Genomic DNA, 19,769 nt, shown 5'->3' on the forward strand with positions numbered 1-19,769 from the left:
GCTTTTCAACTATGCTGAACGAAATGGCAGTCTCAGAATTTTGATCGGATGAATTTTAAGGAAAAGAAGTGGGTGGGAGGGGGTCAGTTGCCCCCCAATCCTTTTGGTTACTTAAAAAGCGCACTACAACTTTCAATATCTGTTCGAATGAGCTTTTTTTCGATATTCTAAGACTATTGTTTCGATGCCGTCACCCCTGGAAATATTTGGTAACTGATATTCCAGATCGTTTTGGCAGAAGCCAAATTCATACGCACCGCAATAGCGCGAAACGGGCTCTATATATTTGTTTATTTTCCTTTTCTTTCTGCCTTATCGTTACAGAAACAATGATCACAGATAGCACGGGATGGACTTATATGATCGCAAATTAAGAGTTCTATCGCGCTTTTTGCAGTTTACAAGCCAACCGCCCAACATAGCATAGCCACATCAAGCCTTTATATCACTGGGACCCACATAGCATTGAATAAGAGTTCAAGAGAGATGCTTAAATCGGAGTGGTTGAAGGTAAAAACAGAGTACCTCCGGGGCGACATAATCTGTACAGCCCCAGGGGGAAGACCCCCAATTATGCAAAGGCCCTTCTAAAACCACGGCATTGCGGACATATTTTAGTAGAAACGTGGGAATATCATACCTTGTTGAAAATCTAGACTGCGCAAAATTTTGGTCCCAATTCTCCGTCCACCTTCATAAATAGACTCTTTTTTCAACTTTGTTACAATCTAACGCATTTTCGAAAATATTTTACTTTTGTTTTGGGTATGATAAAAGAATGATTTGCAAATCTGTATTTACATTTAGTTTCTTCACAAATATATGCTTACCACAAGTGGTTCTCCAACTGCAGGTGACATAGTGCTCCCTTCTGGTCTCGGTGCATTAGGGTCTCTCTGTTTAGCAGCCAATTCAAGTTCGATATCATCATCCTCATAAAATTCCGGTAGAGGTCGTCTCTTCGGTCGCTTTAGGGTGTTTAAAAGCTGTTGAATCTTGGCAGAAACTCTCCATTTATTTCCACCGCTGCTTTCTATTGTACCTTTTTAGGAAGAAATAAAAATAATATTGTACACAAATTTTACTTCAAAAGAAAAATATTAACAACAAATAAGCTTTTGTATGTATAAGGCCTTAGAATTTTATTTGCGAACAGCCCTTACAAAGAAAATTAGAAATTGACATAATAATAACGCTTTTTCGTTTTTAAAACAAATCTTTTTTGTATTTTAGGTTCCGAGACAAATTGTTTCTTAATATCATGGGTTTACCGATAGGCCCTTTTGTCTCCATATTTGGCAAATTTCTACATGGACTTCATAGAGAATTCTGCCTTTAATAGTTTCAGCTTGAAACACTCTTTCTGGTTCCGCTTTTTTGAAGATAGAATATCTGTTTGGGAACATGGACATGACTCTCTAAATGATTTTGTGGTACCTTTGAACGGCAATTGAAAACAAAACTTACACCCTCATACCTTGTATCCCGAAACACAGGAACAAATTTGGGAAAATTAAAAAAAAACATAACCTCTCTGTTCTTTTTTTTCAAAAATGAAACAACTCTGGAAAAGATACAACTGACCCTATATTCGGTAGTTGTGTATACCGTGTCCCGTGTTCATTTGGGAATTTTTATATTGGTAGGATCCATCAACAACTGGGGGAACGACTGTATGAACACAAGGTTTCAATAGATAAATCGCTGAGATGTGAAAATAAAAATAACAATTTTTATTCTGCTTTGGCCCTCTACATTTTCAAAAATCCACATCATTAAGTTCTTTTTGAAGAGGCAATTTGAATATCTAATGTAAAGGGTTTATCACAATTTTTAGAGAGGCAATTGAGATTAAAAATATATCAATAGGAACCTTGCTATAAACAGAGACACTGGGAATATTTCCATAAGTCAATGATTCAAACAAAAAAATCCTCAGTTTTCATTAAAAGCACCTGTCCGCATTTTTAATGAAAATCAAGTCTGTAGACAAGCTAAATCTATTGCTAAGCAAATAATTTTTGCACAATCCAATTGGTGAATGTGTATTTCATTTATTCTGGTTTGTTTTGATTCAGTGTCTATTTTTCTCTTGTAAAGTCTACTTCAAAAGGTTAGATTATTTTTGTTTTTTGTTTTTTTCGTTTTCTATTTTTTCTTAGCACTGAGAACGATTTGGTGTAGATCCATGCCAAAATATTTGCCTATTTTTGCTTCATGTTGTTCTACTGGTTGAGACTAATCCTCGATTTTCTCTACTATTTGATTTTTTTTCTCATTTTGGTGTGTTTTGTCTTCTTTGTTTCATACGTCTTCTGTAGTTTCCATAATTTTGTAATAAAGCACTATATTTTCATCATATTTTGTGGTATATCATAAGGAATTAGCGTCAGAGAAACAAGGTTCTACTTAGCTTCTATATACATAGACGGCATAACATAGGCGCTATAACAGACAAGTACCGAAAAATATATCATACTTAAGTTTGACTGGATCATTTATTTTAATTTCTGTTCGAATTAGGTTTAAGCTTGATTACATGACTATTTCTGATCAATTTAGGTTTTAATGTCGCTCTTTACTTTTCTTTGTAAAACATTTTTTTTAGTTAATTCCATAAAAACCGAAATGACAAACAATGAGATCAAACAAATATAGAAAAACTGAATACATAATTTCCGGTTTCAAAATACTTCCAAAAACAAACCAGTTTGTTATTTATTTTTCATTTTTACTAAATCAAACTAACTGTGTATCGGAAGTACCAATTATTGAGCAGGCGAAAGTCAAGTTTGAAGAAATCGCCCATGAGGTAAACCATTACTGTGTCATTTGGTAGAAGATTGAATAGGCATTAAAACTAAAACTGATCTGCCTATTTAACAAGTTCTCGATGCCAAATTCATATTATCTAATTGATACTTAGCACATTTTGGAAAAATAAATCATTTCAACTGTCAAATATTGCGAAGAATTACGTCACTATTGACAGTAATATAAATATATGAGTATCATCATTCTACTAGATTTATACCATCCCTCAATAAGACAAAGGCATAAGGTCTGACTCTGAAGACCTAACTCAAGAGCTTGATAGACCCGGAGAGATAAGGAGTAAAGGAGTAAGAAACGCTTCTACAATTAGGAATAATAGGAACCAACATACAACTGTTACCGGTGGTGTCAATTCCCGAAAATTTAGGGGGAGGACAAAATATATTTTCAAAATATAAGGTGGAGGAAAGTTGTCGTTTTAATTTTTTTTAAGTGAAAATACTCCAAAAACGTGCATCTTAAGATCCGGAGGGGGGGGGATCTAGGAGCCACATGCCCCCTGCCCCACATTGACGCTACTGCTTGTTATTTCTTGTGCTTGTTTTTAGAATTGCTTTTGACATTTTAACAGCCCGTGTGAATTTTCCACATCAAAATCATGCCACTTAGATTATGAATAGCGATTAGGATACTATACAGCATCATCACACAAAATAAATCTAACAAATAAGTTTTCGAAACAATTATTCTTAAATGGAATTTATTCTAACATAGATCAATTTTTAACTATTTTCACCTTAACAACAAGCAAGAAAATGGTCTTCTTTTTATATTCAGCAGGTTGCTTTTGCTATTATTTAGAGACTCAGAACCGTGCACTATGAGCCCTTTTTTCACGCTGGCGCAGTGATAGACAAAATAATAAACCTTAAAGAAAGAGGAGGGACGATAACTAGACTAATTCTGATCAAATTGATTTTGCATGATGTTCAGGTTTTGGTTTATTCCTTCCTTGTATCAACTCTCGGACTATCTAGAACCGCCTACCTTCCCTATCCTCCCCCTTGCAATAATCCTTGTAACAAATTTTATTTATTTTTCTGCAAGCAGAAAACAAAGGTTTGGGCTAGAAAAAAAAACAACCGAAATAGTACTCTGGCAATAACTCAAACTAAAACTTTTCGAGAACTTGAACTCAAACTTGAACTTTCTATTACCAGTTAACATGATATTCAAACTGGAGGGACTATTCAGTGGTAGACACTAACCGCGAAAGAAAATTTATCAAAGTTGAAATTGCAAGAAAAGAAGCCTGATTTTTTACATTGAAAAACGCTAAGAGGTTGAAAAACCAGTCAATTTTAGAGTATTTTAATATCTTTGTGACGGATGATGCCCCGCAATCGGTCCGAGCGATTGCGGGGCATCGGTTCAATCGGTCCGAAAGAAACCGGAAAATTCGAAACCGGTTCAAAAGAAACTATTTGCTGCGGGGTTAAAAATACTCAACAATGGAGTTAATCGTGATGATTATTCCTAAAGAATGAAGTTAACCATGAAGAAATCTTATTATTCCAAGATGCAAGAAATTTTCCAAAAGCATAACATATCTCCCTTCTGAATCTTTTTTTGGCATGAAAAGCATTTCAATGGGTTCCCAAGTTTTACAAGTGTAAAATGGCGACACCAAACCTGGCAAAATTTTGGCACTTGTAAAACAAAAGCCCACCCGCGATTGAGGGTGATGGTAACATTTACAAATTACTCCAAGGTTCTCTTCATGAACATTAGTCAAAACCCAGCAGGATAGAAAATTTTACGGAATAGATATTGAAGTGTAAGGGATTAGATGCTTCCAGCTATTTTACCACAAAACAGTATTTAAAAAAGGGGCAGAATCAAATGGTACTAAATAAGAATATGTGTAATTTCTTCTCAATTATAAACGGAAATAACAACTTGCTGAAGAATTTTTCAAATAAAATTTGATTGCGCAATCATTTGGAGTAAGCAAGATGGAAAACAATTCCATGGATGATTTCAAGCCGAGGGAAGCTAACACTAAAGCGCAATCTCTAATCTTTATAGCCATTTAATCGATTAGTACGTAAAATGACAGTAAAAACTAGATCTCCGGTACCAAGACCCCTTGACGTGTAGAGCACCTTCTTGGGCCCTATAGAGATGCAACAAAAGCCGACGCTGATGATTCCTATGACACTTAATTGAGATCAAATCAGCCCTTCTGATGGACACACATAGCAAGGATCCCTAACCGAGAGGGTGGTGAATATGGTCCATTAGTGCCATAGTTATTTTAAAAATGGAACAGACAATTAGCACTATTTTAGACCAGTACACTTGACCATTGTCAATTCGTATGCGCGCGTTTAGTGGGTTTTAGAAACTGTACCAAGAGTGCTAAATTCCAACAGAAGGGTCGTGAAATGAACTTTGAACGGACAAAAGTGATCGCTTGACATTACTTTTCACTAATCAGAGGAAAGCAGATTTAAAAATACATCTATTTCAAAGTTTTTTTTTGTAATTTGTGTTCTGACTATAACCATAGATATTTTAAATTTTTTTGTTATTATTTTTTTTTAAATGAATTATTATTTGTGTTTAACTTAGGTTGATTTTTAATAAAAGTTAAAGAAGAAAATACACAACCATAAACATCGCTTGGTAGTATGTCGTCAGAAACTGATATATTTCATAATAAGGGTAGTGGCCAAAAAAAAAAATAATTGGACAGCCAAGTCATAAGCGACTAAAGGTGATTTCAGCAGTCTCCTCAAGTCCAAAATAGTATAACGCTTCTAAATTGGTTTTGTTTTAATTTCTAAGAGCTGGCATGAAGATTCTGCCCCCGCGAGCAAGTGCCTAATTTGTCTTTGCCGTAATCTTCCTTCATAGCAAAAAAGTAATAAAAAGATAGATACACACCTATTTATATCATGTATGCACACAGAAAAAAAAAGTCGAACATAGACAAAACTAGAACGGAACAATTTTGTGCAATTAGGTTACCACATGATGGAATACGAACAGATAAATCCAAAAAGAGTATTTTTTAGAGGAGGAATCAGGGGGCTATTGCACCATGAACAAGTAATTATAGGAAATAGGTCTAAGGGCCTAGCCCCCTCCCAAATCTCAAGATTTTTATGATTCTTACCAAAATTTCAATTACTTTTCATAGAATTCACCAGTTTTCTACGTTTCCTCAAATTCACCTGCTTTCTGTGATTTCACTTCTAAAAAAAAAGAGTTAAATTCCCTCTAAAAAAGTTAAATTGTATTTTCCTGCTGGCCTCCATTGCTTTATAAGGGACGAAGAGAATTGCTCATCAGAATTATTTCTTACCAAAAACGAACCCAGGACAGACAAAAATGTCACTTTCGATTCAGGAGATATTTTGGATTGTGATTACAGTAGTAGAAAGAAAGCTTCTTTGTCAATCGAAAACCTACTGAAGCGAGTGGGATCACGATTAAAAGATGACTGGAGTCATGAAGGGGTATCCTTATTCATGTCCACTTGTTTGCTAGTAATTCCCATCAACACAAATTTTGCTAATTGCTTTTTCTAAAGTAATTTCCCTCAAAATTTGAATTTTTCAGTCACCACAGTTTTAGCGAAAAAAGGAGTTTTCCTCGTTCAACTTTTTACGAAAAAAAAAAAATTGTGTAAAAAAATTAAGTCCGTTTTTTTTGAAACGTGATTGTTCAAGAATTCAAAAAAGGTCAATTTTCCTCGTTTGAGTTTTTGCCAAACTTTACTATAAAAAAAAAAAAAAAAAAAAAAAAAAAAAAAAAAAAAAAAGACATCGAACAAAATGGAAATCCAACACAAATTATCAACTCAAACTTACTTAACAGGAAAAAAGCAAAATTTATAAGGAGTCAAAAAATAACAGCTTAAAAGAGTTAGCTAAATCTTATGTAGTTCACGTTTTAAAACAAATGAAACGGCGGAAATTGGGGAGATTCGTGTGAGCCCAAGGGAGCAGTCGTAACCAATTTTCAGTTCCGAATGACCGTAAAAAAATTGAAAAAGTGCATTCCGGACGACAAATCTGGTTAATGCGATTTAAAAGTTTCATCTTCCTTTGACTTTTCCTTCATAGAGCAAATTCTAACACAATTTCTCTTTGATGTGTCGGATAGGTTCAAGTTCAGAAATTAAGTCTTTGGGGTGACTACGCCTGCCCTTGAAATTTTAGCTTGATGGGAACATCCTTTCCCTGCTGTTCAGAAACCACCACAAATCAGACTTAGTGACACGACTGGGAGTAAACATCCCCTACTAAGAGTGTAACTAATAGTTATAAAAAAAGAACACAGTCCTGATCAATTGTTAATCACAGAACTTCATAAAAGACACCATCAACCTTACTAATTACATAAAGGCTAGAGGTTAGCATTCAATTTTGCATATTAAAATCGAATTTTCAAGTTTATTATTGACTCCTACCCGACAAAACATATTTTGAATTCCAAATCTAGCAGATAATATAAAGTTTAACTATTAAAAATAAGAAAAGAATAAAAGAGTATGTTCGGCTGGACAGTGCCCGGCCGTCTGAATTCAAAACGCATTAATTAACCTTTTTTCCGCTTTGAGTTGGGTTTACAAAGTAAATGCTTGCCAGCCTTAGAGACTTATTAATAGTTTTAGTTAGTTTATTCGTCTCTAAACTCTCTATAGTGGGACATTTTTTTCTGTGGAAACTTTAATTATTTTTTTTTCTTTTTTTGCCACAAACTCTTCCAATTTTTACTCACTTTTAAGGCTCAAAAAAAAAAAAAAAAAAGTTTGAAAAGTTTAAAAAAAGTTTGAAATAGCTCCGGAAGGGAAAATAAAAATTTTCAAAAGCTGAAAATAATTTTAAGCTTTGATGAAAACAATTAAATTAAGATGTGACTTCGAAATGTTTTAATATTTTTTTTATATATATTCATTGATTGTTCTGAACGTTTTATCAGGTGTTGTTAATTCTTAAACGACCCCACTTCTCTTCCACTTCGCTTCCGACTCCATAGGACGATTGATGACTTCTGAGAAACCACCAAACGTCTCCATTTTAATTTCTTCCAATGGTGAAAGTATTGAAGGCGGGCTTCCCGTTACCTGGGAAAGTGGTTGTGCTACGAAGATGAAACTTAAGGAATGATCAACACCCTAAATTAGAACACAGGTAGATTTTTCTAAATTCCTCCGTCTTACGAACAAGGAAAATGTTCGGGCCACCTAAATGAAAATTACAGGAAGGAATTTACAGGCAAATTAGGTCAAGGGAAGGCCTATTTGATAACTTATTTAGCGGCATCATGCACATAACATACTTCAAAGCACTAATTACACCCTGAGTTCCAGATATGCCACTAGTCTTTTAACCAGCTTAAATATATATATATATATATATATATATATATAGAGAGAGAGAGAGAGAGAGAGAGAGAGAGAGAGAGAGAGAGAGAGAGAGAGAGAGAGAGAGAGAGAGAGAGAGAGAGAGAGAGAGAGAGAGAGAGAGAGAGAGAGAGAGAGAGAGAGAGAGAGAGAGAGAGAGAGAGAGAGAGAGAGAGAGAGAGAGAGAGAGAGAGAGAGAGAGAGAGAGAGAGAGAGAGAGCGAGCGAGAGAGAGAGAGAGAGAGAGCGAGAGAGAGAGAGAGAGAGAGAGAGAGAGAGAGAGAGAGAGAGAGAGAGAGAGAGACAGAGAGAGAGAGAGAGAGAGAGAGAGAGAGAGAGAGAGAGAGAGAGAGAGAGAGAGAGAGAGAGAGAGAGAGAGAGAGAGAGAGAGAGAGAGAGAGAGAGAGAGAGAGAGAGAGAGAGAGAGAGAGAGAGAGAGAGAGAGAGAGAGAGAGAGAGAGAGAGAGAGAGAGAGAGAGAGAGAGAGAGAGAGAGAGAGAGAGAGAGAGAGAGAGAGAGAGAGAGAGAGAGAGAGAGAGAGAGAGAGAGAGAGAGAGAGAGAGAGAGAGAGAGAGAGAGAGAGAGAGAGAGAGAGAGAGAGAGAGAGAGAGAGAGAGAGAGAGAGAGAGAGAGAGAGAGAGAGAGAGAGAGAGAGAGAGAGAGAGAGAGAGAGAGAGAGAGAGAGAGAGAGAGAGAGAGAGAGAGAGAGAGAGAGAGAGAGAGAGAGAGAGAGAGAGAGAGAGAGAGAGAGAGAGAGAGAGAGAGAGAGAGAGAGAGAGAGAGAGAGAGAGAGAGAGAGAGAGAGAGAGAGAGAGAGAGAGAGAGAGAGAGAGAGAGAGAGAGAGAGAGAGAGAGAGAGAGAGAGAGAGAGAGAGAGAGAGAGAGAGAGAGAGAGAGAGAGAGAGAGAGAGAGAGAGAGAGAGAGAGAGAGAGAGAGAGAGAGAGAGAGAGAGAGAGAGAGTACACAGAGATATATATATATATATATATATATATATATATATATATATATATATATATATATTATTTTGGAGGATGGGAAGGCAACTTGAGTATCATAATATCATTATTGTGTTTCGGAGAACACTATTTCCATCGCAGCTTGTTTTTTCTCGTGATCAACAGTCTGTGTAGCTCCATAGTGGTATGTGATACAAACTCAAAATTTATCCTGGGGCAAAATCGTGAAACGGGGCAAAAAAGTTTCTGTGAAGTTTGTAAAATTTCCCATAGTTTTCCAGAAGAAAATATTGTTTGCATCATGTTGTACATTGCATCTAAACAAAACTATCGTAGCTGAGAAAGTAACCTTTTTTAGAACAATTTTGCGCCTTACTCATGCAAAACATTAAATTATCTCTTGGAGAACCGGAGAACGAAATTCTACATCTCTTCTAGATTTCGTGGAAATAATTAGGGTGAACCAGGGTAATTCCGGACAGTGGATAATTCCAGACACCCCCCTTTATCTTGCTAACCCCTCGTTAGATTTGTTTTGAAAAAATCACAGAGGTAGTGCCAAGACTCTAGTTTATGACTCACTATATCCAATTGACAAGTTTGACAACAGCCAGCACGGGGGGGGGGGGGAGACAGTCAGTCTTGAACCGGAGCTGTGTTGCCACAGTCACAGGTTTCCTGTGAAACTTCACAGTTTTTTTTATTATCACAGGTTCACAGGTTTTTAACACTGAATAGTAGAAAGTCCCATGTTTTTTCGCTAAAGGCTCCTAATATCACCTGACATTCTGCTAGAGGTTGAATTTTGTAGAGCTCACATTTTCAAATTATTTTTAGTGATTTTGAGACGACATCTATGCATCATAAATCTAAAGCTTCATCCCAACAATCACAAGTGACAGCAATGACCATTTTGAGACAACCATGCTGAACTGAATTGAAAAGACGATGGGTCGGAGTGAAAGTGTTTGTACAGTATTGAATTTTTTTTCTCTATAAACCAATTACCAGAAATTATCTTTGTGTTATTATATTGTAAAAAGTGTCTTTTAAGCTTCTTGTATAAGTCTTTTAAGCTACTGCTTCAGTAGCATCTAAAATCTTGCGAGACCGGTTTGAGTCTTTTATGCATTATACCATACACTACATTTCCCATCGTTCTAAGAGGCTTGGAGAACTTCTTGACCACCAGAAACTTGCTAAAATTAAAGTGAAACAGTTGCTATAGGTAGTTTTTACGAGATGGATCTGCTTCAGCCGTCAGATTGCTATTAGAAACCTGGAATGCCTTGTTATTGTTTTACGGTGGTCGGGTGTTAGGCGAGGGCACTGCAGACAAGGCGAGCAAGGAGAGGGTACTCAAAATATACAAAGCTTTAAAGAATCCTGTCACGAAGGCCTCTCTTTCTGTTCTTGACCACATTCTTGGGATTACCAAATCTCTAAACACTAACATTCAGAGTAGTGACACAAGAATGCGTAGGCTGGTGACCAGCTTCATTGCGTCTCACGCAATATTATTGTAGATGCTCCTAAGAAATCGCCTGATACTGGTAGCAAAATCCCCTGTTTCTATAGACCTGGTTCCCATAACCTAATTTGAACGGGATGACATGAAATTAGAAACAAATATCAAATGTTATCTTAATGAACGTGGGTCAAGGATTGCTCAGGTCTCACTCAAAGTCTGTAGGTTCAACTGTATGAGGATCTGTAAGGAGAAGGGACAAAAAATAAGCCGAGAAGATCCAATTTTGCCTGATCTTAAGATTCTGAATCCCCATGTTGCACTCGGATCTGAAGAGGTGTTCATTATTCGCAGTCTTGGGCACTTTTTTACGCTTCAGGGAAGCGATACAGCGATTGTAGAACGTATGAGAGAAACCATTTACCATCAGCTGCAAGAGCTCAGGTTGAGCCAAGCTGATTTTAGTCAAGATCTGGTGGACCAACTATCTGGTTTCTCGAAGAGTATTTTGCATCTAAAGAACGGTAATGACGAAAAAAGTTTGCTGATCTGTCGACCTTTATGTTGTACCTCTGTTGTCCTCCCCATAAAGGCACTGCTGAAAAGCGACAGTTCTCTTTCCTGTCGCACATGAAAACCAGACTGCATAGCAAGTTGAATTCCGGGACAGTTAGTTCATTGACAATGACCAAACAGTTAGTTGGTAAAGCCGTTTCCTGGACTATTCCAAGTAATCTACTGAATAAGGCTATCACATGGAGGGAGGCAGTTTGTAATAAAGAAGATCCTCATTTTGCTTAACCTGGCAGCTAACACTCCGACTCTGAATAGACTGCTGGCTTTGACGGGATGAGTACTTTGTTGCTAATATGTTTTCCAGCTTCAGTAGAAAGATTCAGATCGTAATATTTCATCATAACAACAATACTTCATCCTTTTTCTCTTTTAGAAGAGAACCATTGTCTTTTCTCATACAATCTTAAAGATATGAGAGATAATTGTTATTGATTGATGAAAATAAACCAATGACTTATGTTACGGTAGATACTAGGCCAAAACTTTGGAATGAGCTTCAAGAACAGATTAAATACCGTAAAGATAATTTTGATCAGAAGTGGGGTTTGAAGATGTACTTTAAGGAGTTAAAGGATTTCAATAAGCTTTTCCTTTAAATCGCGAGAGGATTTTGAGTTGTTTTGTTTTCAACTCGATTTTATAAGATTGATAGATTTTTAAATATTAACAAAGAAACAACTTAATTTTTATTAAATAATAATAATATTTTAAAGAAGTTATTAAAAAAATATTTGAGTATTAAGATTTCAGAAAGTTTTCTGTTTATTTTCTAAAATTGGACTTTTTCTTAATGTTGAGAATTGTGAGTTCTAGTTTTTAATGGTTCAACTTCCTCTAATGTTCCCTTAGTTCGTCGTGGTTTTGCTATACCCTCTGTTCCTGTTTTTCGATGGTTGGGTATCACTATTACTAAATAATTTCTAGCCTTCGCCAGTACATTGTTCGTGATGTTAAAAAGGAAATTCAAATTGGTTTTTCTAAGATTGCTGCCAATCGAAGGAGGTATAACAGACGAGAACTGGGTAGGCTATATTCTACTTCTTGTGATCATTCTGTCCTTTACCTTTCTGGTCTTTCCCCTTTTAAAGAAGAAAGACGTTAAACATATCCGGTCTTTTTATTTCAGATATTGTAAATTCTACTTTATCTCTCCCCCCCCTTGGCATGGTAGTGGTAAAATAATTCGCAAGTTTGAAGTTCTCGATGTAACAGCAAAGTTTGCTGTGCTGCAAGGAAGGCTTTCTGATTCATCTTTTTGTCGTTTTTCTCCTCATCATCCTTTGGTCCGTCTGTTAAGTTTATTTCATTGTAGTATATCTTACTTCATTTTTTCTCTTTTTTTTCCTTGTTTTACTTACAATTTTTTTTATGGCATGGGTTATAAGTACATTATTATTATTATTAGGGATATAACTGAGAAAAGCCAGGCAACTAGAACAGACCTAAAAATAAGAACAAGCATAAGTGGATTTAATTGTTTTGGTCCAGAATCAGCATTGCCTAAGGACATTTTTTAGTTTTTCAAAATTCTTGCTTTAGGATTCGCAATAGGAATTAGAGAAAAATATCTCTTTACATTGGAACAGATTTCCCTTCAGCCTCTAAAGATTTACTTTCAACCATTAAGAAAGATCTCATACATCTGATCCTAGCAATAGTTAACTGTTGAGAGTAACTTTCTCTATTTCAGAGTTTAAGCAACAAGCGGAATTTATAACACCATGACTCGTATCTGTAGTGAGTTATCAACCAATATCATTATAATATCAACAAATCAGAAATTAGCTAATTATGACTCGAATCAGTTGTGACTTATCAATCAATATCATTACATCAACCAGTAATTTTTTTTTGTTTTTATGCCAATCTTGTTTACCTGACCTGAAGAACCGTATTAGTGAGATTTGTTTTCTTCTTCATTCGAAAACATGACACCATTTATTTGAGGATCCTATGACAGCAGCCTAGTTTAAGCCTTGTGTTCAAGAAGAGCGTGGCTGGCTAATTTTTACTACCTATTGCCTTAGACTAGAAGTTGTTAGAAATTCTACTCGGATCATCATAATTTTGTGTGGTTTCTAAGAAAACAGGTGAAGTGTTTTGAATATATGATTTGTGAGAACGTGAAATTCATTCCCCTGTTTCCCTTTTGAAAACTGTAATATCATAACCTAAGTTGTATAGAGATGTATGGGGGTGACCAAGTTTGATGTCTAGTGATGGCTTTATACCTCGACAAAATTAACGTGCGAATGCCCCCCTTTTTTATGATCTACCAACTTATTTTACTTATACAAGAAGTTTTGCTTTGTGTTAGTTAAACATAATTCTTTAAACCAGATTTCTTGTCTGTCAAGTTTGAAAATGGTCAAAATTTAGGAGCACTGCATGATTTTAACTTAAATTAAACAAAAATGCAGTGAAGACTTTTTCGCTAGATAATTCAGCCCTACAATTGCCTTAAGTAGCTCAGGGCTACTTCTAAATGTTCAGAAAACGGCAAGATAGAGGAGTTGTTAAACAATTTTAACCACTTGAACAACCAGTTGGCTGAGTGGTTAATGTGATCGACGTCTTTTGTTCTAGATCCTGGAATCTAGTGGAGGAGTCTGTTAATGAAGACTGAACTTAACAAAGTTGTTTTGTAACAAACTACATCTTTTTATTTTACCTTCCATTATTTTGCGAACTTCTATCTAAGCAACATAATTTGCCATTCTATCTCCTTACATCATAAGTTGCGCTATGGGGCAAAACTTACAGAATTTGAAAAAAAATGCACGAACCAAAAAAATCATAGTTCCTGCCTGGTATTGCGAATAGATTTCTAGACTGGGAATTGGGATTTCTGTCAGGTTTGAACATGGTCTTTAAGGAAAATCCTATGTGTCTGAACTTAAGGTGCAGTTTCACGATGCGGAAAACCGTGCAGAGGTGATCATACGTTTTTCCATGCAGATTGAAAAATTTTATTTTCAATTTGAAGACCATTTAGGTCATCGTAGGTCAAAATAGAAATTTCGTTAAGGCAGCGCTTGGGGCCTTGTCACACCCATATATTATTAATAATTACTAAAGATCAATGACCCGTATCTTTGTCGTATAACTAAAGCAATTATTGAAGTGAAAATGAGTCTCAGTTATTGGCCTTTTACTTTCTGATTTAAATAGTTCATGGTATTTATATAGAATTTTGATCTTTTGACCTTCTCATGACGATATCTTTCTGTTATCTATTGAACTTGAAAAGCACTGAATGAAATTCGTCTGTAGCGTTGATTGCAGAGTTGGAAATATCTGCAGAACTCATGGAGGGAACAGACCGCTTGGTAGCATTCCTCTCGATTTTCCATGACGTGTTTTCGGGACAGAGGCGGATTTTCCCAGGTTTAAGCATCTTTGCTAGTAGAATTCTAGTGCTGCTACTTCAGAGTAACAAATGTAAACTGTAGTAAGAATGTAAGAATGCCTGAACATGCTCTAAAAGTGGTCACAGGTTTTTTGACGAATTTCATAGGTTTTTTGGATTTTTTTCACAGGTTTTGAAAATTCGTAGTGGCAACACTGAACCGGAGTCGGTCGGAGAAACTTCGATGAAAAAGTACGTATGGTGTCAGTTTTTTTGCATTTGCTGGTGAACGGTGTAACTTACGGGTTTTGTTGTTTTACCATTCAAAGGCGTTTTAATTAGGGCATTAGTGTGATTTTTTGCAGATTTTTATCTAACGGTTTAGCCGGAGGGTGGGTGTCCGGAATTACCAATTTTCTGACCCCAAACAGGGTAAGTCCAGACAGATGGCGAGGCCGTAATTTCGGACACAGAGGTGTATTTCCGGACGTGGGAAAATGTGATGCAATCAATTCCTTTTCATCGAATTTTGACCTCTGCCTCCTGGAACTGCGTTCTATCAGATATTCTCGAGTTTCTAGCAATGTAGCATGAGTTTACTGAACTATTTTCAGGAAAAATAGTTTTTTCAGGGCTGATTATCTGCAATTTTCATTAGTTTTGGTTTCTTTTATAGAGAGCGTTGTCATAGAAACTTCGAAGGGCTACTGCCCTTTTTAATAGTCAAAAGTGATTGGAGGGCAACTAACGCCCCTCTTACGCCCACCATTTCCACGAACACGTCCCATCAAAATTTTGAGATAGACATTATGTTCAACGTAGTTGAAAGTTCTGGAAATTAGGTCTTTGCCAGCGTTGTCGTAGAAAGTTCAAAAAGGACTCATTCAATTGGGAATTGAGACGGCTATTGCCCTTATTAATAGTCTAAAGCGATCAGAGGGCGAATGCCCCTCACGCCCATCCTATCCCTGAACACTGCCGATCTACGTTTTGATATAACCATTTTGTTGAACATAGCTGAAGGGTCCGGAAATTATGTTTGTAAGTATGACAACCCCCCACAGCCCTCAGGGCTAAGGTTGTAAGACAGTGTTGTCGTAAAAACTTCAAAAAGGACTCTTTCGATTGAAAATTGAGAGGGCTATTGCCCTTTTTAATATTCAAAAGTAATCGGAGGAAGAATCCCCATCATTCCCCCAAACATTTCTGATCAACATTTTGATATGGCCATTTTGTTCAACGTAGTTGGAACGTCTAGAAATTATGTGTTTGAGGATGACAACCCTACCCCCATAGCCCTCAGGTCAAGGGTCATAAGTTATGCCCTTGGGGCATATAAGGTTTTTTATAGAAAGTTTTGTCGTAGAAGCTTCAAAAAGGGCTCATTCGATTGGAAATTGAGAGGATGTGCCTTTTTCATTAGTCGAAAGTGATCAGAGGGCAAATAACCACCTCCACGCCTATCATTTCCCCAAACACTTCCAATCAAATTGTGATAAGGCCATTTTGTTCAACCTATCAGAAAGGTCTGGAAATTATGTCTGAGGATAACAAAACCCCCCTGTCCCCAGAGCAAGGGTTGTAAGTTTTGCACTGGCGACATATAGTTTTTTTTATATAAATTATGGTCATATAAGCTTCACATGTGGCTCATTGGATTGGTAATCAGACGCTCTAGTGCTCTTTTTAAGAGTAAAGTGATCAGAGGGCAGCTACCTCATCCCCCTACACGCACGTCGTATTGTCCCGAAATGCGTCTAATATAATTTTTGAGATAGCCATTCTATTCAAAATAGTCTAAACAACATATAACAAGGGTTTTGGGGTTGAAACAAACCCCAGAGGTTAGGGGCAAGGGTTTTAATTTATTCCCAGGGGGTGGGATGGTTGTTTAACTTCAGAAGAGGCTCAGTCTTTCTCCCTGAAAAAGACTTTGTCAATAAAAAACGAACAGAAATTAATCAGAAAAACTTTTTGCACAAAATAAGTTTCTCCAAAAAAAAGTTAAGAGCTCCATTAAACCAAAAATGAACAAAAATAGAATCAAGTAATCTACCAAGCATACAACTACCACAAATCAGTATCAATAAATAAATGAAACCCAAAAAAAAACAGAAATTAAAATAAGTAAAACTCAATAAGAGCAGAAATTAATCTGAGTAGGGTTCTAAACCCTATGCTTTCTAAAAGCCAGAATATAATTTGTACTTTACTGAAAAAATCCATTTAAATGTTTCTGCTTTTTTAACTTTAAGAAATCAAAAATTAATTAAGATTTTAAGGAATAAATATCAGCATATGTATACTAAACTGACAATGCACATTTTTTTCAGTAAATTCATTTGAATGTTTTTATCAAATACAGGACATATGCGAGAAGTGAGGTTTGGTTAATGCTAATGAAATAAAACAAAATAGGATGAAAATATAATAGTTAATGAACAAATTTGGGCTATATATTTGCACATTGGGGGGGGGGGGGGTAAAGCATAGCATATATTAAATACGCAACCTAATTTGACCTAACCTAGCTACCTTTTAGTCCCCCTAAACCCCAATAAACTAACGCTTAAAATTTTGTTTCGGACTGAGCAATATCTCACAATGCAGCGGAAACCTGTGTAACAATACCGGTTTTGAGGTTTCAATGCGGTCTTTCTTTCGTGTGTCCTGTACTTGAGAAGAGTACCGTTGCCCCCCCCTCCCCCTACATTTTCGTGAATAAGCGGCATTGATAGAGGACACCCTTGATGGAGCTGGCCAGAAAACATGAGAGACATTTATAGTTCTAAAAATGGTGAGAATAATGCTTTGCTAACGAATCTTAGAAGATTGTCAACGCAATAAATCTAAAACGTAGAACCATTGAAAATAATTAATAAGATTCGAAATCAATTCTGGCGCCAAGCAGTTGAGTAACTTCTGCACTAAGATTCTCGCAGGTTAAATTACTATACACTGTTTTGCATATTGAGTGTGTTTAGTAGTCCCATCCCAAATTTAGTAGAATGTTACTCTAAATAGTTAATTGAAGCTTTGGCGTCAAGTTCTGATTTTTCCAGAAGGGACCGAGTATAATAATTTTGATTGAAACAGATAAGAAAACACTAAAATTCAATATTTATAGATTTTTATATTTTTGAGGCTTTTTGGGAGGGGAGTTCTTCCCAGGCAGCATTTCGAGAATGGCTCTGGGCTCATCCACCACTACCTCACCCAAAGTTGGTACCTATGCTGAGGGGTATAATAAAAAAGAACAAAAATAATAAGAGAAATTACAAGTTCTATGACAAAAAAAAAAAAAAAAAAAAAAAAAAAAAAAAAAAAAAAATAGTGAAATTGTAATTAGAAACTTACAACTAAAATTGGCGTAAAAAAAAGATAACAACTTACAACTTAAAAAGATAATTGCAATAATCCTTATGATATGTGTAAAATATATTTAGTTATTTTCCGAACTATTTGGGTCACATACCCCTCCTATCAAAAAAGTGTGAGCAAAAAAAAATACAGTTAGTCGCCTAAAAAGCCCACCAATAATTAATAATAAATTAAGCCTAATTACCTCATTAGTTCTTGATTAATACACGCTATTTCATTTTTCGAAGTTTTTTTTTTGGATTCGTATATACATATGACTGAATTGTATGTACCAATCAATAAAATGTTCTATCAAAAAATTTCTTAGACCACACTGCCTTTTCATTTATGCATCGAATGAAAAAGTAGAAGTACATTAATAATTGGCAAAAATTTTAATTCAGAAAGTTAACAATGAAAAAAAAAGCCCAGATATTTCGGCTTCACATCCGGAAGCCTTTATCGGCGGAAAAAGAAGAAAAGAGAAAAAAAAACACCTAAAATATACAAGAGAATAGCATGAAACGATGAAAAACTCTGAAAGACAAAAAAGAGGAAAAAGGGAAGAAATTCACATTTGAACATCTACTATAGTCGTTTAAAAACCCTTTTGATTGAAAACAGATACCCTTTTGATTTTCAGTTGTTAAAAGTTGTATTATTTTGATCAAAATTGTTAGCCAGTACTCATATGCTTGCGTATTTCGATTCTATTAATAGGGATCTAATGTTTTGAAAAAGTTTATTTTACGATTGAATATTGATTTTCACTCGTTTTAGCTTTGTCTTTCTCCGAGGGGTTAACAACTGGGAGTTTTGAGGGACACCTGGAGGCATGAAACACGGAGGCACGCCGGAGGCATATTCTAAAGGGCGCAATATGTAAATATATACAGCTTGCCTGTTATTCGGTATCTGTCGAATATTTCAGCACCTTCAAAAGCGATCTTTTAAAACTTGGAAAAAATCATTTACGGGTTTATTTGGCAAGGAAAAGAACCCCCAAGACTGAAAACAACTGATATGTACCTAAAGAAAAAGAACGGAGGACTGCAAGTTGTTGATATCCATGCAAAAACTAGGTAACTCTACGATGGCACTGATGGTGTCACTTTTTCCTATTACACATGCAGCGTTGACACGAGCTCAAAAATAAAATTCCAATTTTTCATCAAAAAAAAAACCCGAAATTTCAAAAAAAAATCCCGGGACACGGTTTTTAAGTTATACAACATAGGGCTGCGCGGTGATGACGTAAAAAGCAAGGTGCGAAATTCAAAGTACCACGAAACGTGGTTTCTAGTTGTAACTAACAACTGATTGTCAATATTCCTAGTATTATTTCGACGTGAAAACGTTCTGGTGGATTAGTAGGATCTACGACACATATTTTAGGTCAAAACAATTCGCCAAAGTTCCGAAAAAAACGTGTCTACGCATCCACGTTTCATCGTTATTTGAATTTCCCGCCCAAGAATTGACGTCATACTTCACAGCCCTATTCAATATGGCTTTACCAGCGGTAAAAGCTTCCTTTTTATCACGTCTTTACATATACCGTTCCCTTTTATCCTCCCTGATCCTCTGTTCTGGGGATGCGCCAAGGCGCACCGTTAGATCTCGGATTCTTAACTGCATAAAAAAAAAAATGTAACGAGCAATTTGACAAGAAACAATCCGGAGGAAAAACATGTCCCCTTTTCCCGAATGTACTTAGAGTTCGACTTTCTTGGTGTTAAACCCAGGCCTTTGGGTATTTGAAGAGAAAACTGTAAAGCAACAGTCAGAAAAACTGTTACTACCGAGTTATTAGTAAAAAGCGCAAAGTAAAGCAACCAACTAAAATAAATAACTAGTTTCTGAGAT

General features: G+C 36.0%; 1 protein-coding gene across 3 annotated transcripts in view; it reads right to left on the reverse strand.

Annotated features, from left to right (window-relative positions):
- The window catches only part of DIP2 (disco-interacting protein 2), a 298,193-nt gene that overhangs the window by 159,590 nt on the left and 118,834 nt on the right, over positions 1–19,769 (reverse strand). For all 3 annotated transcript variants that reach the window (XM_089099548.1, XM_089099547.1, XM_089099546.1), the window contains one exon: positions 831–1,042. In XM_089099548.1, the coding sequence (XP_088955674.1) occupies positions 831–1,042 (212 nt within the window). The remainder of the gene's footprint in view (positions 1–830; positions 1,043–19,769) is intronic.

The sequence above is a fragment of the Artemia sp. Qi Xiang Cuo genome, chromosome 13 (genome assembly GCF_049724085.1).
Source record: "Artemia sp. Qi Xiang Cuo chromosome 13, ASM4972408v1, whole genome shotgun sequence".
Classification (NCBI taxonomy): Eukaryota; Metazoa; Arthropoda; class Branchiopoda; order Anostraca; family Artemiidae; genus Artemia; species Artemia sp. Qi Xiang Cuo.